Source organism: Rhinopithecus bieti, unplaced genomic scaffold, assembly GCF_001698545.2.
Source record: "Rhinopithecus bieti isolate Rb0 unplaced genomic scaffold, ASM169854v2 scaffold_63166, whole genome shotgun sequence".
Classification (NCBI taxonomy): Eukaryota; Metazoa; Chordata; class Mammalia; order Primates; family Cercopithecidae; genus Rhinopithecus; species Rhinopithecus bieti.
In genome coordinates, this window is record NW_016823922.1 from 30,146 (window position 1) to 49,296 (window position 19,151).

A 19,151-nucleotide genomic window follows, 5' to 3' on the forward strand; every position below is an offset into this window, starting at 1 on the left:
AACGTCAGCTTTGGGGTGGACTAAAGGATGTCTTGTTATGTAAAAATGTGTGGGCCAGGTATGGTGGCTCATGCCTGTAATCCCAGCACCTTAGGAGGCCGAGGCGTGTGGATCACTTGAGGTCAGGAGTTCAAGACCAGCCTGACCAACGTGGAGAAACACCGTCTACTAAAATTACAATATTAGCCAAGTGTGGTGGTGCATGCCTATAATCCCAGCTACTAGGGAGACTGAAGGATAATCACTTGAACCCAGGAGGTGGAGGTTGTTGTGAGCCAAGATTATGCCATTGCGCTCCAGCATGGGCAACAAGAGAGAAACTCCATCTTAAAAAAAAAAAAGTGTGGTTGATGTGATATATCTGACACTGTTAACTTACTCTCAGAAGCTACTTCTTGTGAAATCCTAAGTACAGCATTATTCTGGGAAGCAAAGGAGACAGGCATAAGCAAGGACAAATTAAGAGAGGTAAGAGTCTCATCATGATTGATAATCTTGTTCTGACACCTTGAGAAAAGCTGTCCACAGTGTAAAGTCATCAACTTGTTGTCGTGGTTTGCAGTTTTAGTTTCTCTAAGTTATGGTCTTGAACATTTGGTGAGCTCTGAGTGGCCCACACCTCAGACACAAGGGTTTTCCCATGAAATTTACATTGAGTTGTCCACCTCCAGATTATATGGCTTCAGAAACAGAGCTGTTCTTGTTCTTAATGATTTCAGGGGAAAAAATTGAATTGGAAGAACTAAAAGATTTCAGGGTCCAGTCCAGTCTATCAGTAGATTATAAATACTCAAAGATAAGGAACAGTGGTTCAGTCTGGTAACAGGTGTACTACAGTTTTTCTTTTCAACATAATTTTTCTCTATATAGGAGTCTCTATTTTTACCAAAGATAATTGCAGTAGGATGAATTTGTTTGCAAAATTGGTTGAGTCTCACCGAACTTGCCTAGATTTTTTACCTAAGTGCAGCAAGAGTAGCAGTGGCCCATAGAGGATCTTTTTAAACTTTGCTTTGCTGGAAGTTTTATAGGANGAAGAAAAAGCAATTTTGGACTATAGCTGATTGTAAATACTTCGAGGAAGAGTCAAACCAACTATCTGGGAATGGCAAATATTTAAAATCACTGTGGTTAAAAATCTAATTTGATTTTCATTAGATTTGTTATGGTAAAGACACAGCTCACATAGAAATCTAGTTACTTTTGTGGCACATGACACTATGACTGATAACATATTCGATTTCCAGCAATTTCATATAGTTTTTAGAATACTCATTTTTAAAAATGTATTTATTTATTTTGTTTGAGACAGAGTCTCGCTTGCTGCCCAGGCTGGAGAGCAGTGGCACGATCTCGGCTCACTGGAAGCTCCACCTACCAGGTTCACGCCATTTTCCTGTTTCAGCCTCTGGAGTAGCTGGGAGTACAGGGGCCTGCCACCATGCCCGACTAAGTTTGTTTCTGTATTTTTCGTAGAGATGGGGTTTCACCACGTTAGCCAGGATGGTCTCGATCTCCCGACCTCATGATCTGCCTGCCTTAGCCTCCCAAAGTGCTGGGATTACAGGCATGTGCCACTGCGCCCAGCCTAGAATTCTCATATTATTAACATTCCCATAAATATTATTTAGAGAAGGTTTAGCATCACTTATCACTCATTTGAAAATGCTTTATATATATTTTAACATATCACATAAGGTGGCTTTTCCATTCAGCTTCTGTTTCCCAACTGGATTACTGAGTTCTTGGTGTAGCCCATTAATAATTAGGACCAAAAAGTGTAGTCTTATGTATGTTTAAAAAGGTCCTTAGGTAATACCAGTACTTCTAGCTGAAAATGTTGATTTAGTTTTAAGTTCTACCTATTACAAGAAGAGTTCTCCATCCTCGTTACATGTTTGTAGTGTCAGGGAAGAGTTAAAAAGTACCAGTGCCTGGGTCCCTCCCCAGAGCTTTAAACTGGAACTCATGGGTGGGGCTTGAGTATCCCCTTTTAAAAATGTTTTCCCGTGATTCCAATGTGTAGCTATATTTCCCATCAGATTTCTCTGATTTCTTGTGGCCTTCACTTTTTTTCTATTTTGGTATCATGATTATTTTCAGATTTCATTTCCTGTCTTAGGCTTTATGTCCCCTGGGGTAGGGACCTTGCCTTCTTCATTTCTGTATCTTTTTTGAACACGTGAATTGGTCACCAGGAAAAGGTCTCAACCACACATAAGTTGTGTACTGAGTCTCAGGTTCACAGGCTATTCATAAAGTTTTGTTCTCCACAAGGTCAGAGATTGCTTGTGGTGAAGGGTGTGGTTAAGTCTGTAGTGCAGATGGTGGAGGGGACTTCACCCTGTTTTAGGCATAGCATTGGAAGTAAGAATTGTATGTCTATATGGGTGAAGTGGCAGGGATGTGTAGAAAGACAGTTCTAATTAGGATGGAGGAATTATACTAGGAAGTAGAGGTAAAGGAAGTGAGAAGGATTAGTAAATAGAAGAAGTGTGAACTTACCAAATAGGCTAGAGTAAACTCTTGGGCATTCTTGATTAAGTGAATTAACTAGATTTTAGAAAGGTAATGAGGCAGTCATATGCAAGGAAGGTTTCAAAGTCTGGAGACAAGAAGTCAAGAAACACTTTGAAAAGTGGTTGGTCTTTATGGGAATGGAGAGAATTACACTATTGAGAGATGTTAAAAATAATGAAGAGGGTTTCACAATGTGAAATTGTGTTTCTCATTTGAATCTGAGAAATAAGCAGAGGCTGAAGATAATTATGTCTAAAAGATAGTGGGGTACAGGGAGCATAAAGGCTAGGGAGAAAGGGAACTGCAGGAATTAGTGCTGAGAAGCAGGAGTTTAATGGAGGAAGGAGGAGATACAGTCCCAGATACAGGCCAATAAGTCTTTTCCCTCTCCCAAGCATGGCAGTCAGCCCTGCAGGAAACAAGACAGGAGAAAAGACCATCATACCTGCCAGTCTTCCTGAAATACAGAAATGACATCACGGTTGCTATATGGGATTAAGGCCAGGAATATGTCCTTTTCCTGAAGGAGCTGTCATGGAAAGAAATGAAAAGGAATGGAGATGATGTTATTTTACAGGGGGGAGCCTCAGGAACAAGCATGTAACATGAGGTACTCTATAATTGTTTCTTCAAGGAATGCAGTATTTCTGTTGGAAAATTGATGGGAGATGGTTATATTCTTGCAGTTTTTTACCCTCTCACCATGTTTGTAGGTTGGTGATCAGTCCTCTGTCAATTCTCTACTGCACTCAGATATCTCAGAAAGCTTCCAGATGTGAGAAAGGCTGATTGCTATTTTCTATGTCATTAGAACTTTCCACCTTTCCACCTTTTCATGGTTGCATCTTTTTCTCAGTGTCTCTGTGTGGCAACCATGAATGAGACCCTGCCAAGTCTCCATGATTGACATGATTGACAGAAGGCCCAGGTCAGTGCATTTCAAATTCACCACCTCCTTTGCACAGAAACCTTCCTTCCCACAGGCTCCCAGCAAGGGCGTGAAAGCAAGCCTATTTCTCTGAGGCTCTCTTTTACTTTCATGGGTGACTGATTGGAAGACTCCCCATCAGCCTTGCAAAAACTCTCTTAGAACTGAATTGATACCTAAAATTCTTTTCTTTCTTTTTCGTAGGAGTCAGCTTTGCATAGTGGTCTGTGGGTTCTCCCACACTACCTTCATGCCTGCCCCACATTCCCTCACAAGTGTCTTCCCTGATACATTATCTTATATGTCTAATCCCATCCTGGATGCATCTCAGTTGGTAAAAACTAACATACCAGGCTTGATTCTTTGTACTTAGCTTTTTTCTTTTCTCTCCCACAAGTAGTCAGTCACCATGTCCTTGTGTTTTATGTGTTACCTCTTTTTCTACATATATATGGAAATAGGTACTGTTGAGGGGCACGTCCTATGTGCCAGGACCTGTGCTAAATACTTTACCTGTACCTCATTTAATTCACACAATAACCCTGTCAGGTAGACATTATTTCCATTTTGCCAATGAAAAGACAGAAGCTTTGAGTAGTGTAAAAACTTTCCTGGTGTCATATGGCTAGTAATAGGTGTATCTGACATTTGATTCTAGGACTATTTGACCTCAAGGCTAATGACGATGGTAGTAATATAGCAGGTGACATTGGTTCCTCTGTGTGTGGCATCTTGTTTCATTGACTACAGTAAACCTTTAAAAGAATGGTATGAAGCAACTCTCTCATTGCAATTTTCAGGTGAGGAACCAGAGGTTCAGAGAAGTTAAGAGTCTTGTGCAGGAAATTTATCACTGTAAACTGTTACTTTTAAAAAGGAAGAAAGATCTCAAACAAGCAACCTACTTTAATGCTTAATGATATGAAAGAAGAACAAACTAAACCCAAGCACAGTGAATGAAGGTAACAATAAGGATTAGAGTAGATAAAATAAAATGGAGAATGGAAAAAAAATAATTAGTGAAACGAAAGTTGATTCTTCAAAATAAAATCAACAAAATTGACGACCATTAACTAGACTGACTAAGAAAAAAGAGAGAAGATTGAAATTACTAAAATCAGACATGAAAATGGAGTCTGAGCATGTTGGGTCATATTTTAATCCTAGCATTTTGGGAGGTCACAATGGGAGGATTGCTTGAGGCCAGGTGTTTGGACCAGCATAGATAACCTGGGGAGACCCTGTCTCTACAAAAAAAAATTAAAAGCCCATTAGCTGGGCATGGTGGCATGCATCTGTAGTCCGAGTATCTTGGGAGGCTGAAGAAGGAGAATTGCTTGAGCCCAGGTGGTTGAGGCTGCAGTGATCCCTAATCACACCACTGCATTTCAGCCTGGGCTGGCCTACAGAGTGAGAGCCTGTCTCTCTCTCCAAAGAAAAAAAAAAAGATAAAAAAAATAAAAAACAAGTGAAAAGAAAAAATAAAATGAAGTGATTACTAGCATTTATAATAAAATAATGATTATGAAAGTACTATTAATAATTGTATGTCAAAAAATTTGATAACCTAGATGAAATAGACAAATTCCTAGAAAAACACAAAAACATCATGCGAGCTATAATCGGTAATAAGAATGAATCAATAAAAGCATTTGATGAAATTCAATATTTTTTCGTATTGAAAACATTCTAACTAAGAATGGAAGGAAACGACCTCAACATAAAGTCAATATGTGAAAAACCCAATGCTAACATCATACTCAACAGATAAAGACTGAAAGCTTTCCCTGTATGAGCAGGAACAAGACAAGGATGCTGCTTTTGACACTTCTATTCAATGTAGTACTGAAAGGTCTAGTCAGAAAAATTAGGCAAGAATTTAAAAAAGGACACTCAAATTGGAAGAAAGGAGCAAAATTATTTCTGTTCACAGATAACTTGAATTCTTATGTAGAAAATCCTAAAGATGGAACAAACCTATTAGAATTAATAAATGAATTCAGTAACGTTGCACAATACAAAATCAACAAACATCAATTGTATTTCAATACATTACCCATGAACAATCTAAAGGGAAATTAAAACAATTTAATTTGTATTAATATCAAAAAGAATAAAATATTTAGGAATAAGTTTATCCAAAGAGGTGAAATGATTATACTTGAAATCCATAAAATATTGCTTAAAGATGACATCAATAAATTGAAAGACACTTTGTTTCATGAATTAGAAGACTCAATATTGTAAGGAGGACAATGCTACGCAAAGTGAGCTGCAGATTCAATACAATTCCTATCAGAATCTCAGTGACATTTTGCCGAAAAGAAAATCTGTCCTAAAATTTATATTGAATCTCATGACTCTAAATAGACAAACAACTGAAGAGGAAGAATGAAGCTGAAGGACTCACATTTCCTGATTTCAGCATTTACTACAAAGGCCCAGTAATCAATACAGTGTGGTACTGGCATAAAGGACATAGAAATTAATGAAACAGAACAGAGAGCCCAGATAGAAATATTTGCATATATGGCCAAATGATTTTCATTGAGTGTGCCAAGATCGTTTGATGGGGAAAGGACAGCGTTCTCACTAAACGATATTGGGAAAGCTGGATATCCAAAGGCAAGAATGAGTGGAACCTTTACCTAACATCATATACAAAAATTAACCCACAATAGATCAAAGATCTAAATGTAAGAGCAGAACTCTACAACTCTTAGAAGAAAACATAGGAGAAAAGTTTCATGATATTGGATTTCACAATGATTTCTTGGTTGTAACATCAAAAGCTTAGGCAACAAATAAAATTTATAAATTGGACTTCATAAAAATCAAAATTTTTCATATATCAAAGAACATTATCAAGAGAGTGAAAAGGCAACCCATGAAATGAGAAAAATATTTGCAAATTATAAGTGTGATAAGAAATTAATTTCCAGAATACATGAAAACCTATAAATCAACAACAGCAAACATCCAAAAACCCAATTAAAACATGAACAAAGGATTAAGATAGAGTTTTCTCCAAGGAAGATATACAAATATCCAATAAGCCCATGCAAAGTTCCTCAATGTCATGAATACTTAGAGATATGCAAATCAAAACCACAATGTGACACCACTTCACACACTTTAGGATGCCTTTGATAACAACAATGACAGCAACACAAAACAACAAGTATTTTCAAATAGATGGAAAAATTGGAGCTCTAGTGCATTGCTGATGGGAATGGGAAATGTTATAGCCACTGTAAAAGTGATGTGGCTGTTTCTCAAAAAATTAAACAATGAATTACCATTTGATCCAGCAATTCCACTTCTGGACATACTGCCTATAGAATTGAAAGAAATTTGAAGAAAGATTTGCACATTGATGTTCAGAGAAGCATTACTCACAATAGCCAAAAAAGGAAACAACGGAAAAGTCCATTGAAAGATAAGTGGATAGGCAAATGAGATATAACTATACATCGAAATGTTATTCAACCTTAACAAGGAATAAAATTCCAATACATCGTGCAAAATGGATGAACCTTGAAGACATTATGCTGACTGAAATAAGCCAGACACAAAAGGATAATTATTATATAATTCCATTTATGAAAGATAGAGTAGCCAGTTACATAGAAACAGAAAGTAGAATGATGGGTGCTAGGGGTTAGGGGGAGAAGGAGTGAGAGTTACTGTTTATCAGGTAAAGAGGTTTCATATGGTAAAAGGAAAAAGATCTGGAAATGGATAGTGTGATTGTTATACAACACTAAATTACACAATTAGAAATAGTTAATGATATATTAGACATATATAAAGTGTCTGGCAGTCTTACCCTCTCTATAAATACACACTTTTTGGCATTGCCCCTTTCCTGCCATGCAGAGGCCCAGAGGTGATTCTCACTATTTCTCCAAGTGTGCATCACTCACTGTCCTCTGTGCTGTGTGCCACGTGCTGTGCCCACAGCCTCATACAGCCAGTGACTTCAGAACCAGGACACAGCTCAAGGGTCTGCCCCGAGGCTCCCTCTCTTCTTATTTCCCTGCAGCCTAGGCTTCACTTCAAATGACAGCTTGATTTAGCCGAATTCAGGACAGGCCACCAGGGCTCTTTCTCCACACATGCTTGTCCCACCCCAGGTGGAGTCAGGCAGGGCCAGTCACCCAAGAAGCCTGGAGCAGAGCAGGGAGCGGTTGGAGCTGCCCCTCTCTCATCCAAGGGGCTTCCTCCTCTCATTTGGAGGAAAAATGTGAGCTTGTTTCAAAACCTCACATGTTCCTTGTAGCACATGGAGTAGGTAAAAGAAAACAAAGATGTAGCGGAAAGGGATGTGTTGGTGACAGCAAGAAGCTACTTGATCTTGAGGACTCTCCTTTTCCCTCTGTGAAGCCTCTTCCACCATATAGGGCTCAGGGCTGACAAAGCCCCCTCCCTACCATTCTCAGGTTGGACACAAGGTCAGCCATGAAAAAACAGAAGAACAAGCAGAAGAGAGTCTGTAGAGACAAATTGGGAGGGTTCAGGAGGAGAATTTAGGATTTGCTTCTGCCCATGGGGCACAGACTGGGAATAAAAATGATTTCCTGACTCTTCTCTGAAAGCCAGATAGACTCCACCTAAAACCCTATTGCCAGTGATGCAGGGATCCACTTACCAGAGACTTTGATCGTCTTGAATGTGGAACGTTCCCTGCCAGTGACTGAGTTACGAACACAGCAACCATAGCTCCCGCTATGCGTTGTAGTAATTTGGGGGATAGAGAGCACTTGTCCTGATTGCAGAAACTTCCCATTAATCGTCCAAGTATACTCTGCTGGTGGGTTAGAGTCCGCGAAGCAGGACAAGTAGAGGTTTTCTCCTGAATGGTAATAGGTGAATGAAGGGAAAATCCTGGGGAAGTCTGGACCATCTGGAGTAAAGAGAATAAAGTCACAGGTGATGTCGTCCGAGGGAAGGGGATGCTCCTGGTCTTTTAAAGGGACACAGTGTCCCTCTGAACCAAGACACACCCTCAGATCCCAGCCAAACTCCTTCTGTGTTCACTGAGCTGAGGCCTGAGGTATTCACCTGTTTCTGCCATCAGAGACTGTAGATCCCAAGTCTCCCATGACAAGAGCATCCCCTCCCCTTATATTCTTGGTTAAGGCTGTGCCTACTCAGGTTTTCCGAGGGCAGGGAGTCATGGCCTGCTCGGGTGTCCAGAAATAAAAGTGTCTGTACTTGGACCTGAGAGACACTGAGATGCCTTGCCTCTGTTTGTTTGGATTTAAGCTGGTGACTTGGCCCACAGAGGAACCAAAGATACTCACAGAGGACATCCAGGGTGATGGGGTCACTGCGCATGCCACCAACTCGGTCCCGTATTTCACATTGATAGGGTCCTGTGTCATTTCTTGAGACATTGGGTAGAATGAGGAACCTGTTTTTACCGGGTTGCTTTAGCCTGGGACTGACTGGGAGGCTCTGACCATTTACCCACCACACGTAGGTGTAGTTCTGAGTCTTAGGTTCACATGTTAAGGCTACAACATTCTTATTCTCCATGGGGTTGAAGTTGTTGCTGGTGATGTAGGGCTTGGGGAGCTCCGCTGTGTGGATAACAGAGAGAAGATTGTCCTGTGTGGCACCTTTGATTCTTCCACAGGCATCCTTCAATCAGAGTTGGCATTTCCCACCTCTCAGCTCACCTGAGTCCTTGAAAACCGATAGCTGGTGGATGTGTCACAAGACAGATGCATGATGATCTAAGGGCTCAAAGACTGTGTGGCCGCCTGCTCTGTCTTATGGAAGCACAGACTTTCTCAAGTGTGAATTGAGCAGCAATGTTGGGTCATGGACAGACACGTCAGTGGGAGTGAGAGCACCTGGTACCCCTCCCAGTCCTTCTCTAATCAGCTGTCTGGCTAGCTCACCTTGGGTTCCTTACCTGGAATGTGCAACTGCTGTGCCCCTTCCAAATTCCATCCTACTTTGCCCCCCTAGATGTGATTTCTCTGCAGCTTCCATTTCCAAGGACATTCTAGAGATTAGTAATAATGGCACTTCCCATTGTCCTGAAACCCTGAAGATACTGAGCAGCCTGGCCTACGACTGCATGTTTCAGCAGAAATAAGACAGGGGAGACCAGAGTCAAGCCTGGAAGTCAGTTCAGTCATCAGGCAGTGGAGGCACAAGGTGGGGAGTTTTCTCCAGGTGTTTCATGATGACTTAGTTGAGCCAGTGACCTCCAAAGATAGAGCAGAGTGCAAGGAATGATGTAGAAAGAGTGAAGAGGACAGGCAAGAGCTGGTGGCTTTGGAGCAGAACCATGTTCCCTGTTCGGGGTTCTTTAAGTTTCCTCTCCTTCTGCAGAGAGCAGGTGAGGACTATGTGGATCTTTCCAGAAACACATGTGGACATTTGCAAATGCAGAACTGACTGGTGGAAAGGGTGGGAATGAACTGCTGGAAATCTGGTCCTCATAGACCATGTGTGTTTGATGGATATGAGACAAATTTGGGGGGAAATTTTGCAAATATTTTCTTTCACTGGACACTCTACTCTCTGATTCCATGGGTTTGACTACTCTAGGGACATCATGTTAGTGGATTCCAGAGTGAATCTGAGAAGAGACTGCTGGTTGCCAGGCACTGGGAGTGGGGAGAATCAGAAGTTATTCATGTGTGTGCAGTTTCAGTTATGCAAGATGGGGAGGTTCTAGAGATCTGCTGTACAGCTTGATGCCTATAGTTCACACAGATTGAGTGTTTCTTATGCATAAGACTTAGGAAAAAAAGTGTTTTGGGTTTCTGATTTTTTTTGATTCTGAAATATTTGTCATATACTTACTGGTTTAGCATCCCAAATCTGAAAGATTCAAAATCTAAAATGCTCCAGTGAGCATTCCTTTTCAGCATCAGATTAGTACGCCAAAGTGGGAGGTGATTATCCAAATACATTCTTCTAACACCCTTTTTTTTTTCTCTCACTACATTTCTAGCTTGGTGATTAGTTTTTGGTCAGTTCCATACTGGTCACGCTGCACTTGTATATTTTTGAAGGCTTTGGGATGTGATAAAGGCTGATTGCTATTTTCTATGTCATCAAATCTTTCCACCTTTTTATGGTTGCATCCTTTCTCAGTGTCTCTGCTGTGGCAGTCATCAATAAGAGCCTGTCAGGTCAAATTTAGGACAGATTTTTGTAATTCTGCAAAATATGTTACTGGGATTCTGGTAGGGGTTGTGTTGAATCTGCAGCTCACTTTGGGTAGTATTGTCTTCCTAACAATATTGATTCTTCCAATCCGTGAAAATGAAATGGCTTTCCACATATTGATGTCATCTTTAATTTCTTTCAGTAATGTTTTGTAGTTTTCAGGATATACCCCTACAACCTTTTGATTAAACTTATTCCAAAATATTTTATTCCTTTTGATGTTAATGTGAATTGAAATTGTTTTCTTAATTTCCTTTCAGATTGTTCACTGTTAGTGTATAATCTAAAGAATGATCTAGAAAGAGTGAAGGGGACAGGCAAAAGCTGGTGGTTTGGATCAGAAACATATTCCCTGTCTTGTGTTTTTGATTTCCCCTCTCTCTTTGCAGAGGGCAGGTGGCTCTTTCCTGATAGCCAGATAGACTTCACTGGAAAACATATTGCCAATGCTCCAGGGATCCACCTACCAGGAACTATGATCCTCTTGATTATGAGATTTGTTCCACCCAGTGGCTGAGTTATGGATGAAACAGACATAGACCCCTGTGTATGTTTTAGTGATTTGGGGGATAAAGAACACTTGTGCTGATTGCTGTAACTTCCCATCAGTCAGCCAAGAATGCTCTGCCAGTAGGTGAGAGTCTGTGAGGCAGGAGAGCTTGGGAATTTCCCCTGTATGGTAATAGGTGTATGAAGAAAAAATGGTGGGGGCATCTAGACCATCTAGAACAAAGAGAATAAATTCACAGGTGATGATGTCGGAGGGAAGAGAAAATCCTGGTCTGTGGAAGGACCAGAGTGACCCTGTGAGCTAAATCACAACACTGAAGTCCCAGCCAGATCCCTGCTGTGTTCACTGATCTGGACCCTGAGACATTTACCTGTTTCTCCCATCATAATCTGTGGACCCTGATTCTCCCATGACAGGAGTAGCCTCTTCTCTCCAATTTTTGTTCAAGCCTAAGCCTACTCTGGTTTGCCTGGGGCAGGAAGTCATGGCCATCTTTGATGTCCAGGGGTAAAGGTCTCTGTACTTACACCTGAGAGGGACTGAGAGGCCTGGCCTCTGGCCATGTGTATTTGGGATGGCAGCCTGGTTCACAGAGGATTAGAAGATACTCACGGAGGAGATTCAGGGTGACTGGGTCACTGCGGCTGGAACTCACTGGGTTCTTCATTTCACATTCATAGGGTCCTGCAGTATCCTTTGTGACACCAAATATAACGAGGGTCCTGTTGGTTTTGGACAGCTGCAACTTGCGACTGATAGGGAGGCTCTGACCATTTATCCACCACAGGTAGCTTACATCCTGAGTGTCAGGATCACAGGATAAGATCACAGTCTCCACGTTCTCCCTGGGGTGTAAATTACTGCTGGAGATAAATGGCTTGGGAGTCTCCACTGTGAAGATAACAGAGAGAAGATTGCCCTGTGTGGCACATTTGATTCCTCCTAAGACATTTTTCAATCAGAGCTGGCATTTCCCACCTCCCAGCCCACACAACTCCTTAAAAACCCATGGCAGGAGTCTGTGTTACAAGAGAGATGCATGGCAATCTGAGGGCTCAGAGATTGTAAGTCTGCCTGCTTTATGTGGGAGAAGCACAGACTTTCTCAAGTGTGAATTGAGCAGCAGTATTAGGTCCTGGAAAGACATGGGACCAGCAGTCACAGCTCCTGGTGCCTCTCTGAGTCCCTCCCTCTCCAACTGCCTGCCTGGCCCACCCTGTGGTCCTCACCTGGAGCATGCAGTGCTGGAATCTTCTTTGTTTCAGTCTTACTTTGTCCCCCAAGGTATGTTTTCTCTGCAGCTTCCCTTTCCAAGGACATCCTAGAGATGGATGATGGAACTTCCCATTGTCCTTAAACCCTTTGGGTACTGGAAAGCCTGGCTTGGGACTCAGTACTTCAACAGAAATAGCACAGGGGAGACCAGAGTCAAGCCTGGAGGTCAGTTCGGTCATCAGGCAGTGGAGCCACAACGTTGGGCAGTTTTCCCAGCCATCTCATAGTGACTGACTTGAGCCAGTGACCTCTAAAGATAGAGCTGAGTCCAAGGAATGAAGAGTGAAGGCAACAGGCAAGAGCTGATAGGTTTGGACCAAGACCATGTTCCCTGTTCTGGGTCCATGGTGTTCCCTTCCCCTTGTAGAGGGCAGGTGAGGACCATGTGGATCTTTCTAGAAATACANACTCAGTACTTCAACAGAAATAGCACAGGGGAGACCAGAGTCAAGCCTGGAGGTCAGTTCGGTCATCAGGCAGTGGAGCCACAACGTTGGGCAGTTTTCCCAGCCATCTCATAGTGACTGACTTGAGCCAGTGACCTCTAAAGATAGAGCTGAGTCCAAGGAATGAAGAGTGAAGGCAACAGGCAAGAGCTGATAGGTTTGGACCAAGACCATGTTCCCTGTTCTGGGTCCATGGTGTTCCCTTCCCCTTGTAGAGGGCAGGTGAGGACCATGTGGATCTTTCTAGAAATACATGTGGATATTTGCAAATGCAGAACTAACTGGTGGAAAGGGTGAACATGAACTGATGATGGAAGTCTGGCCCTCATGGACCCTATGTGTTTGGTGGCTATTAGACCAATATTTGGGAAGAAGTCTTGCAGATACTTTCTCTCATTAGACATTCTACTCTCTGATTCTATGAGTCTGTCTACTCTATGTGCCTCATCTCAGTGGATTCCAGAGTGAATCAGAGAGTAGAATAGTAGTTTCCAGTAGCTGGGATCGTGGGAATAGGGCATTGTTCTGTGTGTGTGCGGTTTCAGTTATGCAGGATGAGGAGATTCTAGAGATCTCCGGTAGAGCTTCATATCTATAGTTCATACAGATAAAGTGTTATTTATGCAAAAAGCTTAAAGCGAAGTGTTTTGGAGTTCTAACTTTTTTTATTTTGGAATATTTGCAGTATATGTACTGGGTTAGCATCCCAAATCTGAAAAATTTAAAATCCAAAATGCTCCAGTGAGCACTTCTTTTTGTCACCACATCAGTCCGAAGTGTTGGATTTTGGAGCATTTCAGATATTGGATTCTGGGTTTGGGATACTCAGTTTGTAATACAGTAATTTTCCCATAAAAATTTATCAGGAGTTTAGACCTCATGTTATGTTCTGATTCTAGTAACAAAACAAAAAAATATTTGGAGGAAACATTAAAATGTTGTCATAAGTGGAAATTTTTACTGATAGTCCAAATATCTAAGATCAACTGCCGGTAGTAGTATTTCTCTTGATACCCAATTAAGGTTTAGGTGTGGAGTGAATTCCAGCAGGATCACATTATGCTCAAAGAAAGATGCCAAAGTTGACTTGAAATTAGCAACTCCTTAAGTAGAGAGAGTCCCATTAAAAGGACAGAACTGGCCAGTGTGTCTATTACATAAAGGGAGGAATGATGCTGAATTAAAAGAAGTGATGTGTGTTATGTTAGTAAATATAGAAAGAACTCCCTGTTTCTAATTTCTGTGCAGAGTTAGGAAAAAATGGGGAGGAGCTCAAAACAGGTATGTGAAATGCTTTCTTCATTTTCTCTTAACCTCAGGAAATACAACTAGAGTTTCAGTTTGTGTGAATTAGGAAGAGTCTAAGTGAGATGCCATTGGCTCATGTGTCCCCCACACGAAGAACCCCACCTTATGAAAATGGCATCATCATGAGGAAACAATTGTGTGTGGCACAGGCAGTAAAACCATCAGATAACACCCACCTGGCCACTTCCAACAGGTCCCCGAATCCACCAGTTTTCCCATTACGTGTATGTTATAGCCTTGGCGGTTGTCTCACAACTACAACATTTAGAAATTGCTATTGTCAATACAAAGCATTAAATATGAAGTTGAATGTGTTGTTCCACATTTCTCCCCCTACTCTTTTTGAACTTTCCTGTTTCAGTTTTGGAAGTTTCTATTCACACATCCTCAAGCCAGGGATTCTTTCCTCAGCTGTGTGCAGTCTACCAGTAAGCATCAAAAGCATTTTTCATTTCTCTAACAGCACTTTTTTTTTTTTTTTTTCTGAGACAGTGTCTTGCTCTGTTTTCCAGGCTGGAGTGCAGTGGCACGATCTTGGCTCAAGCAAGCTTTGCCTCCCGGTTTCATGCCATTCTCCTGCCTCAGCCTCCCAAGTAGCTGGGACTACAGTTGCCCGCCACCACGCCAGTCTAATTTTTTGTATTTTTAGTAGATACGGGGTTTCACCATGTTAGCCAGGATGGTCTCGATCTCCTCACCTCATTATCCACCCACCTTGGCCTCCCAAACTGCTGGGATTACAGGTGTGAGCCACTGTGCCTGGCCATCTCTGAGGGATTTTAACAAGTTATTGACTTTTGAGTTTGTTCAGGTTTTTACTTACTGCTAGAACCAAGTGACAAATTTCAAGGTCGTTATATGCCTGACAGGAAACCAGAAGTCTCTAGGAAGTGACTGGAGAATGTGAGTTCCATGGTAGGTTGAGGATAGAGTCACGAGTGAAATTGGTGAAATCAGCCCATGGGCTTTGGAGACTGTAGACATGTCCAGCCTCTGACACCCTGGTGAGTCAGTGCAAAGATTCCAACAGTGACAGCAAACTAGCATGGCTGACGCCATCTGGCATCTAGTCTCAGGCTGGCTGTCTTCACTCATTCCTGGACATAGGCCAGGCTAACCATGGGAGGAATTTAATTTATGTCTTAACTTTGAAGCAAGAATGATAATAGTTCCTCCATAAAACTAATACCCTTACTTTGCCCAGCGATTGCCTTTGTAAAACTGGTGAAAGACCATGAGAGTAAGATTATAGGAGGGAACTGAGTTCTGCTAAAATGTAGGCACAGTTTCTATAATCCATTACTGCTCAAATGTCATTTGGCCAGAGTTGACAAAATTTGTGACTGTTTGCTCCTATAGATAACATCACTATTGTGGAACCTGAGATTGGTCTTTTGAGATGTTTCTCATTCTTTGCATTCTGGCAACCAGCTGACCTCATCCATACCCATGACTAGTGGCTCAGCCAGTCACGAGGTCCCCACCTAGAGGCAGATTCAAGCACAAACAAATCATTTCCCTCCGCCCTCATGATTCCATCCTCAAACAATCAGCAGTACCCATTTTTTAGTCCTGTGCCCCTGAAACTATCCTTGAAAATCTCTAACCCCTGATCAACTAGGGAGGCTGATTTGAGTAATAATAAACCTCCATCCTCCTGTTTGGCAGACTTGGAGTCATTAAAATCTTTCTTTACTGCAAATCATCATCAGGATAAATTGGTTTTGTTTTTGCAAGAGGCCAGAAGAACTTGTCTGGGAATTATGAGTGGATGGAGGAGTTGTCTGTCCCTGTCCCATGGTCTTGTCCACAGATCAGCCTCACAAAGGCACAGAGCCCTGGATGGGGATACAGTGGAAGCTCATTCTCTTAATGACCTCAGGTCATTGGCTCGAGATGAAGCCTGGCAGGAGTGGAAACTCCAGGTGATTTCTGTGCCTTTCTTATTTCCTGGGAGGTAGGCCAGGCCACAGTGTTAGCCTGAAGGGAACAGAACAGTCAGCCTAGTTAGAGGGATTGTCTGGGGAAGGCCTAGGTGTGGAGGAAGAAGCTGTGCAGGACAGGGCTTGCCAGGTAGAATGAAGTGGGGCAAGATGAGGGACACAGAGAAGCAGAGAGAGGCAGAGACAGCATGGCAGTGAACAGCGGGGGCCACAGTGACTTCAGAAACCCCAGGGACCAGGTGCCCCCAGTTCCACCGTCCAGGATCGGGGAGCCCTCAAAACTCTCCAGAGGCCAAGGAGATTCAGAGTTACACATGAGGTGGAGTGGCTCTAGGGGCAAGAGGTAGTGGGGGGATGAAACATGGGTGTCAACCTCTGAAGGAGAAGGGACAGGTGTGGCTAGAACTTCCTAAGTTTCTGCATCCAAGATCCAGTCTCTCAAGAGGTTATGGATCATTCATTACTTCATTCAATTCCTTCATTTGTTATGTGAGAGCTCCTGAGTGTGTGTCTCTTACTAGACCTGTGCTGGTGCAGGGTGTGAGTGGGGAATGAAAACAAGGTCCTCTCTTTTATCCTGTCATGCCAGTGACATGGACACTTTGGGAAACACAGGATTTCAAGTTCAGTGATAGGGGTTAAGACATGCAGGGGAGGCCTGGACATTTTTTGCACTGACTGACAGTTGAGGCAGGTGACTTAGTTTTGGAGCACAGACTAATCAGCTGAGCATTTGTTCTCACTCCTCTGATGTTTGGATGCCTAAGAAGCGAGGATTTGAGCCAATAAATGACTATGGGGTCCTTGGAACCCAAGGATTCCTCACTTCTGGTGGAGGAGAGGATGGGCCTGTGGCTGCAGACAGACCTCATGTGACCCTGATCTGCCTTTTGTGTTTGTGTGACTCTGGTTCAGTGACTGTGTCTTCCTGTGCCTCAGTTTTCTCTCAGTGAAATAAGCTAAATGGCAAAAGGACTGTGGCTTTTCATACTATCTGTGAATAAACTAAATTATTCACAGTCACCCGACCTAATGCTTGGCACAGTGGAGGTGCTCACACAAACAGCATTTATTGTCATTCACTTCCATGAGAGAGCACCTTTAGGTCAGATCCCTGTGGACAAACTGCTACCGGGTACATTTTCTCTCTTCTGTTTCTGCTTCTGGGGACATTAGACTTTCTATGGAGTGTCCTAAACCTCACAAGGCAGTTGGCTGATGGTCTACAAAGCTTGTCTTTCTGTCCTCTCCCCTCTGAGTCTCAGGTGAAGAAAGCTCTGTCCTTGCCCAGATGAGGCTCTGAGGGCTGAGCCCTGGCTGGTGAGCAGCTCCAGGAGACACAGTCCTCAGGCACCTGGTAAATTCTTTGTCCCAGTAAGCCCTGCCACAAACCAGCCCTAGTTCAGGCTCCTCAGCTTTATCTAGAGTAAGGATTTAGGGACAGAGGTCTGGGGTTGAGGCTTCTAGGGCTGAGCTTCTCTGAGAATATCTCAAGGGGCCCCTTAGGTAAAGCCCTACTCAGTTCTCCAGGGTCTTTCTCAGGGTCAAGTTTATGAAGAGGGCATGAGGTGCTTGGCTGAGACTGATCTCTTCCTGCTGAGCACATCCCCCATCAGACTATCCTTCCTGTGCAGCAAGTGTCTGCAGGGTCTGGAGGCAGGAAAGGAATTCTGATTTGTTGAACATGGGACATAACGCAGAGAGGCACACAGGCACAGTCCAGGCCTGACCATCCTGTGTGTGCAAAGTAGAAGTGACCCCCACCCGCCAACACCCAGCGATCATGTGGAATCACTCACGGTATAAGGTGAAATGTCCAGTTACTGCTTCAGTCCTATCACCTCGCTTTATGATTTGTATGGTGTAGGATCCTGTGTCCTTCTGGGTGACATTCTGGATCAGCAGGGATGCATTGGAATATACTGTTTCTCGTCCACTGTATGCAGGCCCAAATATAATTGTATCAGTGTCTATTACATATGCTGTAATGTAATGGTGGAGGTCCATTATTTGCCCTTTGTACCAGATGTAGGCAGCAAGATTCTGGGGCAAATTGTGGACAAGTAGAAGAACATCCTTCCCCTCAGAAACTTTGTTTGGCTGTGCTTCAATCATGACTTGGGCAGTGGTGGGCGGGTTCCAGAAGATTAAAAGTGATGCTAGGAGGTGGAGAGAGCATCAGTCAATATTGAGACCTATTTATGGGAATGAAAATATGGAGCCCTGGGTCCTGAGAATATCTGTTCAATCATCAGCCTTGAAAACACACACACACACACTCACAAACACACACACACACCTTTTGTCTGTGTGTGTGTCCTACTGTCTTACTGGATAAAGGTCAGCAGCATGACCCCCATTCCTTCATCACTTCCGATGTTGGCACTTTTCTGTTTGGCATCCTCTTGCCCAGGGGTCTGCATGGCTCCCTCCACACTGCCCTGAGGTCGTGCTTACATAAGGGCATCCTTAGACTTCTTTCCTGACACCTCCTTCAGAGACCCTGGGTCTTCCATTTCTGACCTTTCCCTGCTCTGCTCCCTCCAGAGCTCTTGTCAACACCTGACCTCACATTCTAGATGTCTTTACATGTCTGTCTTCTTCCCCATAAGAGCATGAGCTCCGTGAGGACAGGGACTTTTGATCTTGGTTGCACCTCAGTGCCTCGGGCAGGCTGCAGACTCCTGTAGATGTGAGAGTTCCCAGGGCCCTCCACGCCTGGGGTGTTTTTTTTTTTTTCTTTCCCCAATTGTTGAAGTTTTTTGCTGACTACAGTGTTTCATGCCCTGCTTATATTTTCATTTGAAGTGTCATCTGATAATAGTTATTATTATAATTTTTCAAAATGTGGTGGCCAGTGATGATTGAACAGGAAAACAAAACACTTGAGATTTTCCTACCTCTTACCAATTCCAGTTCAATGTGATTTTCCTGTTTTGACCCCTGTCCCTCTCAGTTATATTCTCCCCTATCCAGGCTCCAATAGAGAATTCTTTCCTGTATTTTTTTTTTTTTTTTTTTTTTTT

At 42.7% G+C, this 19,151-nt stretch overlaps 1 protein-coding gene across 2 annotated transcripts in view; it reads right to left on the reverse strand.

Annotated features, from left to right (window-relative positions):
• Positions 1–1,034: 1,034 nt before the first annotated feature.
• LOC108521946 (pregnancy-specific beta-1-glycoprotein 3-like) overlaps positions 1,035–19,151 on the reverse strand; it is a 19,624-nt gene continuing 1,507 nt past the window's right edge. The window contains exons 2-7 of one of the 2 annotated variants that reach the window (XM_017861978.1): positions 17,925–18,284; positions 11,766–12,044; positions 8,755–9,033; positions 8,100–8,354; positions 2,966–3,049; positions 1,035–1,099 (exon numbers count right to left, since the gene is read on the reverse strand). In XM_017861978.1, coding sequence (XP_017717467.1) covers positions 3,006–3,049; positions 8,100–8,354; positions 8,755–9,033; positions 11,766–12,044; positions 17,925–18,284 — 1,217 coding nt within the window. In that variant the 3' untranslated portion in view covers positions 1,035–1,099; positions 2,966–3,005. The remainder of the gene's footprint in view (positions 1,100–2,965; positions 3,050–8,099; positions 8,355–8,754; positions 9,034–11,765; positions 12,045–17,924; positions 18,285–19,151) is intronic. The other variant, XM_017861979.1, reaches the window with a different exon arrangement.